Here is a 14,653-nt window from a genome sequence, read left to right on the forward strand (position 1 = left end):
AGAGAAGTGTGGTCAGACAAGTTCATCTCTGGGGAACGTAGCAATATCTTGTATTTAGATCAGTTGAGATTATAGGTACAGAAGTAAAATGATCTTTCTATAACATAACATTACATATATAACCTATAGAAACACTCCAGGGCCTATTCATTTTTATATACTGTTACTGACATTTCAAAAGTCAAAACCAGTGGAGGTCTCGGTGCTGAGATCCCCTCTGATCATTAGATATAGTGAGGTGCACTGTCGCACCCAGCTATAGCTAACAATAACAATCAACTCTTTTTCTCATTTGGTGATACAACCTTACCAAGTATATACTATTATCGCTTATTAACAATGTCTCTTATTCCATACAAGCCATAAAAGCAGAAATTTACCTTATCAGGGAAGGTGTCAAAGCAGGTTCTAACTGGGTCCCGGCATCCAAACTTGGAAGACTTGAACCGCCTGATAATGTCTTGCAGGGTGGCGGCCACCACAAAGTACTCTTGCTTCAGCCGCAGCTCCTTACCTTCAAAGAACTGCAGAGAGAAGGCACAGAATATGTTCTTTATTCATATACATTCTGGGGTTTAACAGCAAAATTTACAGCAAAAGGGGTTATAAAGCAAAATCTATTGACGACTGATCCTCAAGATGAGTGAGTGCCCACACCTGAAATCCTGGGAGAGGAGCGGTTTTCCAAACCGTGATGCAGTCGTATACAGTGAAAATAAGCAGGAAGCAGACAGCTCCGTACACTGTACAGTGGCCAAGCCGGGTTACTGCAGGACAGCTCCCACTGAAGTGTATGAGGGCTGAGCTGTAGTACCCCAGCATGACCACTACATAATGTACATAGCTGTCTGCTTCCTGCTGGGTCTCCCCATGCATACATATGCCCCAGCTACAGAATGTAAAGGAGCACGGAGGTACAGTATAAGCTATAGGTGCCACATCCCAGATATGTACACCATGGATTAGTAATATGATCATGTGTATGAGGTCTAAGCCCAGACTTCTAACTTGTTTCCATACAAAAAGGCAACTTACATTATCGTTGGGGTACAAAACCCGGGAGATATTTTCAGCCAGATTCCTATCCAAAACAGCTTGTATGTAGTCACCGACATTAACTGTAAGAGAAAGGGTTCTATGTGTTATCATATAGGATTGTAACACTAAAGGGTCAGGACTCTGGCTGATGTACTTTATGGGGGAGATTTATCAAAGGGTGTAAAATTTAGACTGGTGCAAACTGCCCATAGCAACCAATCACAGCTCAGCTTTCCTTTCACCAGAGCTGGAAGCTGAGCTGTGATTGGTTGCTATGGGCAGTTTGCACCAGTCTAAATTTTACACCCTTTGATAAATCTCCCCCTATATGTACACTGATACATTGTAACTATCAGGACATATCCACTCTAAAATGTTGATAAATCTCATGATGAAAAGACAAAATACCACAATAAACTGTAAAACTACAAGACGTCAATCAAATGTTACTCAACTACTTAATGTTACTGCAATACAAGGTTGTCACCCAGGAGCCGCTTGTTGCAGTGAATAGATGGTATCTATGCAACATTTTACCTGTAGCTGGAACCTTCCCACATAGAATAAATGGAGAACAGAGGTCACAGGAACTATCACCTAGTAAACTTTGGTTTAGCCGGGTGAAAACTCAATACAGCTAAGAGTAAGTTGGAAAAAACGGGAAGGAAAGCATGCTTAAACAACATGGCATCCAGGTCCTACTAAAAGAAGGTAAATGACTTGTATACTCTGCGCTTTTAGGCTATGTTCACACTATGTAAAATTACGGCCGTAGTTCTCGCCGCAGAACTACGGGCGTAGTTTTGCGGGGTGTAACAAAGCCTTATGTGCAATGGGATCCCGGCCGGAGCGTACACACATCATATATGCTCCGGCCAGGATCCCATACGGCGCCGGAAAAAAACTGACAGGTCAGTTTTCTGCGGCCGGAATTCACTGAAAAGCCCTGTAAGTTTACACAGTGAAGCAAGCGGCTCAGGCCGTATGCTTCACTCTGTGCTATGGGAAGCTCTGATGCGGGCGCACGCTGATGCGCCCGCATCAGAGCTCTGTGGCCGGAAGGATCATCCAGCTGGTACTTAAGTACGGGCTAAGAACAGCCGTTCCGTGACGCAGCCGGGGTCACGGAACGGCCGGTTGTTCACGTAGTGTGAACATAGCCTTAAGATTAGCGAAAATCCTTTTCTTTGAAATCAACTGATATCAGAAAGTCATATAGATTTGTAATTTACTTTAAAATACTTATTAAATAATCTCAAGTCTCCCCATACTTATCAGCTGCTGTATGTCCTGCAGGAAATATTTATTTTCAGTCAATGCTCTCTGCTGACATCTATGACAGAGACAGGAACTCTGGCTCGGTTTTCTATGAATCGCCATAGAAAACCTCTCCTGCTCTGGACAGTTCCTGTCTCGGCCAGAGATGTCAGCAGAGAGCACTGTGTCAGATTGAAAATAAAACAACACTTCCTGCATGACACACAGCAGCTAATAAGTATAGGAAGACGTGAGATTTTTTAATAGAAGTAAATTACAAACCTATATAACTTTCTGGCACCAGTTGATTTGAAAGAAAATGATTTTCGCTGGACAACCCCTTAAAGGAAATAATGATGGAAACCCTGAAGGATCCAACTTTAAGTCAGTGGATTCTGAGTCCGTTTTTAGACTCTGTTGTTTGATGGATTTGGCAATAAGTTGTGGCCTACATTATAGATAATAACCACATAAGAGCGGCCTCGTGGTTGGAGTAGTACCTATAGTGTATAGTATACCAGATCCTTACATGAACGTAAAGGGAGAGCTAAATCCCTATCTCCCTGCAGTGCCTGTTACTAAGCAATAGCCTGGGTAACATATACAGGACATTCTTCTATAGAGATCACATATCATCAGAACAAAGCAGGGAAATGTTTCCTTAAAGGGAACCTGTCAGAACAAAAGGTAGCAAATATGCCACAATCATACAAATAAGAAATAAAAGTATAGATGCAAATGGGTACAATGGATTTCCCATTGTTATAATACATATTTTTTTCTTTTAGAATCTGCTTAACAACCCACTTTCATATAAAACTAATAAAGCATAAAACAACCTGATGACCTTGCCAGATTTCCCTCTTACATAGGGCTGCCTGGGGGTGACGCAGTTACCTTTTATAGCCATTGTGAGCTGCTGCTGCTTCCAGACCTCCAGTGATAACCAGAAGCACTCAGAGCTGTCACAGCCCTTGTAATGTTTTCTAATAGGGAAACCTGTTTATAGAAGCCTCTATCTACACTATTGTGTCATGCCAGCAACAGTGCGCTGCAGAACCAACATCAGGAATAGTCTAGACCAAAATAGCAGAGTGCTGATAGATGTGATCAGGGTCTAGAGATCCCGGAATGCAGAGCTCGCCTATATTAAAGATAGTCAATTGCTTCAATGAATAGTGGCTGCACAAAACTGACATGTCAGTTTTTAAATTGGAAATACTAATACTGTCATTATCCACCAACATTTGCTGCTGATGTCAGAACACCCTTTTACACATTAGTAAGCCATAGTAAGGCAGTCCCATAGAGGTTGCCAGAGTGACTAAACATATATATAGAATAATATGGGTTTAGAACAGTGAGATTCATTAATTATTACTCGGCTTTCAGAGAAGTGCTTCCCGGGAGCCTACTTTAAAATTCCATTAAAAGTAAAGAAAATGAAGAGTGACATCACTTTCCAGGACCAGTTCCAGAAAAAGAGTCACTTGAAAGCTGAACAATGTGATTGTGCCACGGGAGAGCCGCAATGGTAGCAACTAACAGAGATATTATTTATGGATTTCTCCTATACTAAATCTATTTTCTAAGACTCGGTGTACAATGTGAGCTGAAGCAGTAAGACATCATGTTTAGTGATGACCAGTGGATGTTAGGTTCAACAGGTTCGGCCAACCTTGAAAAAAAAAAGGCCGGTTCGGACACGTGTGCCCAGTGGTGACAGCCTTTTAACAAGCTTTATTTAGTAGCTGAACGCGGAACAGACCTCCGCGATAAAGTCTGTGTTTGGGTCCGGGTACCCTAACAGACAGATTCAGGCACGGACCCGGAATTTACAGTCCAGGTTCTCATCACTAATCACGTCACAATGTCTAGATTCCTCTCTCTTTGCCTTCAGTACAAGCTTCTAAGGGCCCATTTAGACAGGTCAGCCACTGACAATCTTTACACTACTCGATCATCTAGATATTTAAAGTGTCACTATGATATATATATTTTTTTTTTTTTTTTTTTTTTTTGCAGAAATCAATAGTACAGCAGATTTTAAGAAACTTTGTTATTTGGTTTATTAGGCAAATGTGCCACTATCTGCATTCAAAAAGACTTTCCCCAGCCCCCCCCCCCCCCCTCCTCTCTCTCATTCACTGCTCATTATCAGGAAACCTCGACTCTTTTACATCATTCAGGCCCTGTGCTACCTATGGAGAGGGGAGGGGGAAGGAGGGGGATTAGTCGCCAGCAGAGAACAAATGATTACACTGCGGGACCTGTGTGAAAGCCGGTATTCAGAGGTCAGAGAGGTCAGTGCTGGCTTCAGAGGAGATAGCCTGGTGATGTAGCTGTAAATTAAGCTATCACACCGATACAATCAGAGGTTATACAATGGGTGATTAATTCAATTTGTTTATGTATAGCTGGGATGAATGGCTTCATGAAATAGCGATTATGTGACAAACACAAACTAGTGATCATGTGACCATTAGATCTGGTGGTAAATGGAACACAGACATGTGACTCCGGGTGGAGCGCAAGCTGGGTTCTGGTATATACTATGGTGGAACACATGTCTGCTCATGCGCACTGGATGACATGCACGTGGGGATCTGCCATCATGGCGACATGCAGATGCTCCCCTTTAGCTGACAAGGTAACGGACACCTGATTTTTGTTTAGTTTATTGACTTTCCGGGCAAATGGATATATAAGGATTAGAAATGAACCCGAACCTTCAGCATTTGATTAGCGGTGGCTGCTGAACTTGGATAAAGCCCTAAGGCTATGTGGAAAACATGGATATAGTCATTGGCTGTATCCATGTTTTCCAGACAACCTTAGAGCTTTAGCAAAGTTCAGCAGCCCCAGCTTATCAAATGCCGAACGTTCGGGTTTGGATCTACTCTAACCAGAATCCGGTTCGCTCATCTCTGATAAGAATGTATGTATTGTTTAACCGTTACTCTTGACGAAGTCACGTGATGTGATGATACGCGCAGGGTCTGCAGTCCGGAGCCCCATTCCAGAGCCCTGGGTAATATGTTATGTTATAAGATCTTTGTTCAGTATTGACTCTCTATTTATGCATTTCTGTGAGCACGTGCACTTTAGGAGGTATTTATCATGAGTGTCATTATCTGAGACATATTCGGTTATAGAGTGTATAGGGCCTGGATATATTTTCTGTGTTGGGGCTGCGGTGGGAGTGACATATATATTTTCAAGTGTGCTCCCTGTGATGGTTTACCCTTATTGGGCTTTTAAGTGTTTTTAAGTGTGTGTCCATTTGTTGTGTTAGTTGTTGTATTTTTCTGATAATAAAGAAGCTATTGAGATATTGATTTTCTTGTTATACGTTTATGGCATTGCGCCATTTATCGTCTTTCTATGTCTACCTAAAACATGTTCTGTGGTTTGGACATGGGCAGCATCCCGTGTGTAGATTTTCGGCAGCTCCCACCTTTGTTTGTATAGGAAGTAGCTGTAAATTAACTCTTTGTTGTCCTGTTTTGGTGCCTTATCTCCCTCCACCCCTCCCCTCTCCATAAGAGAACCATAAAGACAGGGGGGAGAGCTTCAAACTGCTTTTTCATGATAAAAATGCATTTTTTGGCTAATAAACCCAATTACAAAGTTTCTTATACTCGCCTGTACTATTGATGTCTGCAAAAAAGATTAAACGACAGTGACACTTTAATTATTTGCAACTCGAAATATTTTTTTATGGGCAAAATGTTTAATGCTGGATGTCATATAATAAAGAGTTGTCAACTACAAGCACTGATAGCACTTCTTTTAGGGGCCCAATACATGAAATCCAAAGCTGGCATGCCATAATATGAGGGACTGTCCATCCCATGGAAAAAAAAACTAAGACGATCTAGAAGTTGAAAACACTCTAGTATTTCGATTCCGCCTACTTTCTAAAAGTGGCGCTGGTCACACAGCACTTGTCAGATGTCTCTGTCACCTGCCAGCGTATTGCCTACTGTAAGGGTGACACGTCATCCATAATGTTATCACCAATGCAGACAGCGTTTGTCTCTAGAGCACGGCCAAATGTCATCTGCTGGTTGAATAAAATGTTGGTGGAAATAAGCAATATATAGAGTAGGATCCGAAGATAACTTACACTCTTTCAGGTCAAACTCGTTTGGTGCCTTTGCTGACCAAAGCCTCATGGTGTTCACTGTGTTGTTCTTATAGCCAGGAACTGGAGTGTCATAAGGCATTGCAAGCACCATCTACACAGACAAAAAAAGGGTCATTTTGTTACACAGTAAGTATAGTTACGGGGAAAATAATAATAAAAGACATTTTAAGGAACACATGAAGACTAGTGATTAGCGAACTTGCCCAATGCTGAACCAAAATGCTTTGTGTTTGACTCCAGGTGGCTGAAAAAGTTGTATGCAGCTCTAAGAAGTGCTGTAAAACATGGACACAGAATATGGCTGTATCCCTGTTTTCCTGGCAGCCCTTGGGTTGCATCCAACTTCTCCAGCCACCAGGAGTCAAATACAAAGCATTTTGGTTCAGCGTTGGGCAAGTTCGCTCATCACTATTGAAGAACCAATATTAATATTCATTAATTCTATGATCCTAAACAAATTGGTAACCAACAGTCAAAGACAATTTTCCTTGCTTATAACTTGATTTCAAATTAGAATGTGAGACTGGTTATACCAATTTATCACAGGATCCCAGCACTTGCAAAACCAGGGGCAGCAGTCATTGAGACAGCAATTAAGCATGTGTTCTGCCACAGGGGACTGATGCAGATAGCTAGAGAGTGAATACATTTCATTCAAATGGGAAAGAAGAGACCCCACTGCTAACAATCAGGTGGGGTCCCAGGAGTCGGGCCCCACTAATCATAAAATAATCACCTGCCCTGTGGATAGGTGATAAGTTGTCATCTTGTCATAACCCCCTTCAACATGTATTAGTGTAAAATATATGTCTTTACTGTGTGTAGTGGGGACAACTGCTATCAAGCAAAATAGAAAGAGAAGAGTCACTGTATATACATATACAAGTAAAATTTTTATTTTTTTTTGCAATTTCAGTTACATTTTTTGTAGATGAGTTCTAAACAGATTCATTGCAGTTGCGGGTATAGTACAGGATGAATAAAGTGTGGATACAAACCTGAGTATCGACCCACTTTGCACCTTCAGCCGAGTGCTCTACTTTGCCATAGAAGTGTACTGGAAGCATGTACTCAGGACGGGCCTTCTCCCAGGGATTACCATACCGCAGCCAGTCATCGGCTTCCTCTACCTGTTACAAGAGGAATAAAAGCAATTTCTCACAAGTGCATGTGTGTTTTCAGCTTTTTATCTATTACATAAGTCAGATCACTTACTATCATGGCATCTCTCTATTATATATGCATCTTTAGGTACTCAAGCTTGTAAAAAATGGTGCATAGCGTCTATGTAAAACGACCTTAAAGGGGTATTCCAGGAAAAAGTAAGAGATTGTGGGGGGTGCAAAAGATGTATAGTGCTTTTATCTATAGAATACACAGGCTGTTTCCATAATTTGTTCATAGTCACTGAGTGATCGGGATTTAACTTTGTTGTCAATATTACCCATATTGCTTTTTATGTAAACCTTCAATTTAAAGTAAGTCTGTGGCTGTGAACTGGGCCGGCATCAAGCTGAAACAGACAAGAGGGTGCGCTGTAAGGAGTGCAGTGTCAATCAACAGCACTAAAGCTGATTGGCTGCTCCCATTCATGCTCCTCCCCAATGTCCATTCTAGGTTGATGCAGGAACAACAGTACATAGGCCTCTGCAGCTACACGGTAAATAATCAGTTTTTTCTTTATTGTGCGATATAGATATATTTGGCTAAAATGGATTAATAGAGAGGAATAGGGCTACTCACATAGTATTACACAGCAAAAATGACTCTGCACCAACCTTCTCAATAGGAAAATGTACAACCTCAGGATTTACAATTTTAATATTCCTTATAGTAAAAGGGAGTCCTGAAATGTTTGCTGCTGCTAATGTAAATGTGACCCATCTGTGTTTCTAATAGAAAGGATTCCAAATGTACCTGTCATCTGCAGCTTTTGAACCAATGAGCAACCTTAAAGGGATTTTCTGAATATTTTATCCTATGATTGGTATAGGCCTTTAATATGAGATCCGTGATTGGCTGTCTCTCTGCCCTTTTATTGATCATCAATTTGAATAGACCACATGTGCTTGGGACACTTCAATGTCTACGTGGGCCAGTACACCTAGAGAACATACACTAAAGGTTCTTTAAGACCAAGAGATTTCTCGGCCGTGGGGACAACAAATGAGATCGTCGGCTTGTTTGCTGGGCCTTTACACAGCTAGAGAAACTGAGCAGATGGGCTGCATGAGTGATCCTTGTATCGCTCATGCAGCCCTGGAAACTGACAGCACAGATATGTATATATTGGGTTCTGGGCTATTTATATATCCATGCTGTCAGTTGTCAGATCACAAGCAGCAATCTATACTGACCAGCCACTATACCTGTGATCCCCCATCTGTCTCTCTGGTCTGATATTCAGGCCCACCTCCTCCAGCTGTCAATCACTCTGAAGGAGGCGGAGCCTGGAGCTATAGCAGCAGCCAGAGGTACCAGTGAACCAGATGCCAAATCACAAGCAGCGTGGCTGGTATAGACAGGAAACTGACAGAACGGATATATACATATGCCAGACTCCAATATTTACATATCCAGAAGCCAGCTTCTCTTTTACACAGGGAGGTATGCAGCCAGTCCTTTTACACAGGCCGATTATCTGCTGCTGCAGTAACATTTCTAGCAATGCCCTAGCCGATAATCGAACTGTGTAAAAGAACCCTTAGTATGCACTTGGATGTGCATGATATAGCGGTGTTAACACATTCATCTGAGGATGAACTACTAATATTGAGATCAAGATATGCCACATTGTCAGTAATGGTGAGTGCGTTCTGCTCATTCAGTTTTGTAGATTTACCTGCCAGCCATTTATGATCCTTTGGTTAAATATCCCAAACTCATAACGAATTCCATAGCCATATGCAGCTAGTCCCAAAGTGGCCATAGAGTCCAGAAAACAAGCTAGATGAAAAAAAAAGGGAAGAGACAAATCATTGCAGAGGCAATGCTTTCTGCTGAAGTTGCATTGAAATAAAATGCAGACATTGTTATACAAAGAGTCAATTCACTGGGAAGGAATGCATTGTGTGTTTCTAAGTGTCTCTATGGTACTTAAGCTGGAAGCCCAGAAATGCTTCAGGGACGGTATCTTCTCTTGGAAAAGGAAGCAGCCATTAATGCACAGTGTGAGCCTGCGCAAAGCTGGCACACAACCCAAACAAGCAGCACATTAGCTAAATCTAATTCCTAAACTACAACTGGGCTGTGAAAGTTTAGGCCTATGGTATCTAAGATCTGCAAAATATCAGGTCCCCAAGTCTGACACACTGGTCCCAGGACATGACAAGTGAGGAGGGCAGCTGTTCTTCTTTGCTTGTGCTAAAAAAAATAACTTTGTACGGTCCATGTCAAGACTGATATCCAGTAACAGTGGAGGAGACTAGGCAGCTCCTGTCTCCTCCTCCTGCCCAGATGGGCTTGATTGACAGCCTAAGTGTGTAAGAAGAAGCGCTGCCCTGTCAACCAAGCCTGACTGGTGGGATAAGGGGGCAGTGAGTATGACTGAAGAAACAGAGATTTGGTTACTAATCCTCATGTTTCAAGCCTCTTGAAGGGTTCAAGTTGCAGGGATACCACCATCAACTTAGGGCATTAAAGCTCACTTTCTTCTGGAGGAGAGCTACTTTGCAACAAAACCATAGTGTGTAATACAACATCCTGATGGATATCCCATAAGACATTCTTAGTAAAACCTATAAACTGTTATGTCAAGTGCTTGAAAGTGTGGTATATGACTTAAAGGGGTTATACAGACGTGATAGCCTAGGCCATAAGAAACACAGAGTAACACCGAATATTAAAGTTCCTTTTTGTTCCAATAAAGAATATAATGTACAGAAGAACAAGTCTCTCTAGTATTAATAGAAAACCCAACTTTCACTGCTAATATAACTCTAGACCTGAGTCGCTTACACTGCCAGTAATATAGTATGGACAATACATACAGAGGAAGTTTTGTGAATATCGCACAGTATGGGAGCAACCTGACAGCAAAAATTAACATTACAGACATTGAAACCTGGGCATGCGGTAGTGATACTTCTATAAAACAGCAGCAGGTGAATAGGGAAATGAGATTACCTGCTGGCCCTGCTGGCTCATTTGCTTCCAGATTAGTCAAGTACAAAGTTTTACTATACAAAACTAACTGGCCCACCCCAGTATCATAGCTGTGTGTGTATATAACACTGGCTGCAGTATGGGAGGCTAAATGGGATAGACCGGTGTGCCTATAAATGTATTCACACACTAGGTCCATGTGTAAATACGTGTATGTGGTTTTCTATGCAGTCATTAGACGTGAGGACACTGTAATAACAATTTGCCATAATTCCCTGTAAAAAAAAAAGCAGATGTCTCATGCAGACTGAACACATCACAGTAGAGGATGGACCTGGATCTACACATACATCATTTACATGTGCACTGCTTATGCCTATGTGCACAGATAGTGTTATCCTATGATGATCCTGTGTTACATCATTTACAGGCTGTGAAATATGTTTAAGGAGAGAGAAGAGGATGTATTACCTGCCAAGCGTCCCAGCCCTCCATTTCCAAGACCTGCATCTTCTTCTATCTCCTCCAGCTCCTCCATGTCCAGGCCCAGCTGTGATAAGATGAAAGAGTAAAGATCAAATACATTGAAAGGGTGTTTATTACAATGGATGATACTCATCAGAACTACAACTCCCAGCAAGGGACTAGCAAGTTTTACGGAACAACCCAGATATCTTAGATTTGTCCAATGTCATATGTTATTTAACACAAAACTTCTGAACTTTGAACCCCACTATATGTTTAGGTGAAGAAATCTCCCCTTGGCCCCTAATCGTTAGGGTTGTTTCTAACTACAGAAGTTCTGACTGCTTAAAAAAAATAAAAAAAAATAGTGAACTATCTGGTTACAAAAGTATACTGTATGTCCATACGTGCTTTATTCTCCATACATATTCTAGTGGATGTCTATTTAAAGGGGTTATCCAGCGCTACAAAAACATGCCCACTTTCCCCCTACTGTTGTCTCCAGTTTGGGTGGGGTTTTGAAACTCAGTTCCATTGAAGTAAATGGAGCTTAATTACAAACCACACCTGAACTGGAGACAACAGTAGGGGGAAAAGTGGCCATGTTTTTGTAGCGCTGGATAACCCCTTTAAGTAACCATCTCACCATTAACTAAACTAAATCAGTCTAAAAGTTAGGAGATGTGATTCAGCTTTATTTACTGCCAAGAAAACTTTCTCCTCAAGAGCTTCAAGAGATGTAGAGGGGACAGGGTCAGGTCGGACATCCCAGGGGGTCGTGCAGCTGCATCCTTTGAATAACAGGACCCCCCCCCCCCATCTATGATTGTAGGAGGATACAATTGAAAACTGTTTTTTTTTTCTTTTTATTTTGCAGCCTTACCATGTTACAAAACTGTATATACAGTCACATAATGGTGTGTTATCAGATATATATGCACATAACAGTACAGCTGTAGAACAAACCAACTATAGGGCACTGACTTTTAGTATTAGGCAGGGTTTCTGTCTGTGGAGTGCCTATGTCCATGCCCAAACATATATGTTAGGAAAATTACCCAAATGTAGTGACTAGTTGACTATGCTCAGGCCATTAAAGTCTGCACAAAAGATGGTGGTATGCCACAAAGTGAAAAGATTAAAATTCACTTTGGTTATTGAGGCCCTGGCACTACTCCTGCGGCAAGATCCCTTGGCTGTAGGAATGACCTTTGGAGAGAGGGAAGATAGGATAGGCTTATATGCCGACAATTTGGTACTTTTTATGTCCCAGCCCAGAACTACCCTGCCCCATTTATTTCCCAAATCAACAAATTAGGAGAGACGTTGTTCCTTGCCAAAAAGACAATAGCCCTCCAGGGGATGGACTCCCGATCCCCAACGCTTTCTCAATCGAAACATTTGTGCATTGGTTTCCTTTTATTCCTTTTAAGTCCCCCACCATTGTAAATATTTAGGTCCCCTGATGAAACTCCTGAGATAAAAGAAATGTGTGGGGCAAGTATATACAGGGGAACACTGTGGAGCTGGGCTGATTTACCCAGCTTTCACCTAGAGCAAACTATGGCTGCTTAGGGTATCATTGTGTTTACTACCTATCACTCCTCCCGCCAAGTCTGCTTCAGTAAATTCACCTAAATTTACACATATTTTATTTGCATTATTTTTGCTTTCTCAATTACTAAAGTCATAAAAACAAACAAACAAAACAACAACAACATGGAAAGTGAGAGGGGAAGGAAAGGCACAAAATAAACAAAAGTGGAGAAAGGAGAAGGGAATGATGGGTACTGAGGAAACAGAAACCTCCAGCACCTGAAACCTCCGGGCAGGGAACGAGAAAACATAAAAGAATATCCAGATCTGCACATAGTCTATATATCTTGTTATTTGTTCATGTTAATAACAATAGCAGAAAAAAAACATCAATCATTGACGCCGGTTTAGTAGTCACAATAAGTCTATACAATATGGTTTAATGCCAGAAGAAAATGAGACGCTGTGGTTGCCCAGGGAAATACACAAAACAATTATGCAGAGATACAAAGAGTATAATACAACATAATATACCGCTACGCCTGAAACATTAGCAAGAATGGTTTATAGGTAGGAGAGGGCAACAAGACTAGCCAAGGTCTCCAGCTAGGTACTGTATATGAGGATGGCTTGCTGGAGTACCACCATTCTCTGGAGGTGTGGGATTTGGAACCACTCGGCTATGATAGGAGAACATGGATTCCTCCACAGGGGTGGAATCGCAGAATCACAGAAAGTAGCACAGCAGTAACTTGGAATACTACAGTGGTTCTCTTGTATTGTAGCGGGCAGAAACCTCATATCAAAGAACTTCACCGAATCCTTTGAAGAAAAGGAGATCTCTCCCCCAGGTGGAGAAACAAGTGTGTATTTAGTATTAAAGAGTGGACATTGTACTAGTCAATGGTAGAGAGAAATGCAAAATATTTCAAGTTAACAGGGTAAGCGCCTATCCACAGTACAATATCCAGCACCTGGCACCTCAGCTGTTTGGCAGAGCCATGGCCTTGGCACACACACAATGAATAGCTGGAAGAAACTGGTTCCGCTCATTATGTAGTGGTGACAATGGGTCACTGCAGCAATGCTACCATTGCAGTGAACAGGCGATCAAGAAGTAAAATGGACGGAAACCACTTTAAGAAATACTTACTGGTTTCATAAAAATTTCTGAACAGTGGATTTGTGAAAGTCAAGAAAAGTCTATCTGCTAGGCTTATGGATCTAGGTAGGCTTATAGGTAGAGCATAGCTAGGGATTAGAGATGAGTGCAACTCAAGCATGTTCAAGTCCAAACACTGGTGTCTGAAGAATTTGGATGCAGCCCTATGGAGTCCAGGAAACACTGATACATCCTATGGCCCATGGGCAACCTAGGGCTACATCCAACTTCTTCAGCCACCAGTAATCAAATGCTGAACGATCAGACTCCAATATTCTCAAGTTACCTTCATCTCTACTGGGGATAACTGTGATATGAACCTAAAAATAAAAAAAGGTAGGAAATGTGCAATGTTGGAAAATGCACTAAAATGGATGTGGAAACACTTGGGGTTTTTTTGCGGCACGTAGTAGGTGACAGATTGTTTTATAAGAATATGTTACTGTGAGATGAAAGAAAGAGAGCCAACCTGGGATGTAACAGGATCTGCACAATACACAATGGCAGGACTGTGAACGTGCCGCTTGATGTGATCTCACACAGGAAACTGGAGAGCTGCAGGCTGACAGATCCCACAAGCTGTCTGCATTATTCCCTGCGCACGCATTACTGATAACGTCACCTGGACGTAAACTTTCCATTGTTAACCCTTAACACCCCCCAGTGTACAGCTGTGGAAAAGTCAACTTTTATTGAAATGAAGAAATAAAAGGCAGGAAACAAAATGCTGAAAACTGGGCTTAACCCAGTTCTCAATATGTCATTCCTGCTGGCAGCTAAAGGATTACCAGTGTTTAGTATATATACACATACTGTAGTGCTTTTAAATATGTACGCCTATTTTACACAAAGACAACAGAGACTATAGAAAAGAGAGTGGAACAAGTAAATGTAACCTGAGCCAGTTCTAGAAATACACCTCCAGAAAGTCAATAGGTAAA

At 41.6% G+C, this 14,653-nt stretch overlaps 1 protein-coding gene across 2 annotated transcripts in view; it reads right to left on the minus strand.

Annotated features, from left to right (window-relative positions):
* PYGB (glycogen phosphorylase B) overlaps nt 1-14,653 on the minus strand; it is a 63,778-nt gene that overhangs the window by 18,529 nt on the left and 30,596 nt on the right. For both annotated transcript variants that reach the window (XM_069955473.1, XM_069955472.1), the window contains exons 3-8: nt 11,021-11,099; nt 9,288-9,391; nt 7,444-7,575; nt 6,425-6,536; nt 1,036-1,118; nt 381-524 (exon numbers count right to left, since the gene is read on the minus strand). In XM_069955473.1, the coding sequence (XP_069811574.1) occupies nt 381-524; nt 1,036-1,118; nt 6,425-6,536; nt 7,444-7,575; nt 9,288-9,391; nt 11,021-11,099 (654 nt within the window). The remainder of the gene's footprint in view (nt 1-380; nt 525-1,035; nt 1,119-6,424; nt 6,537-7,443; nt 7,576-9,287; nt 9,392-11,020; nt 11,100-14,653) is intronic.

Source organism: Dendropsophus ebraccatus, chromosome 15 (genome assembly GCF_027789765.1).
Source record: "Dendropsophus ebraccatus isolate aDenEbr1 chromosome 15, aDenEbr1.pat, whole genome shotgun sequence".
NCBI classification, from domain to species: Eukaryota; Metazoa; Chordata; class Amphibia; order Anura; family Hylidae; genus Dendropsophus; species Dendropsophus ebraccatus.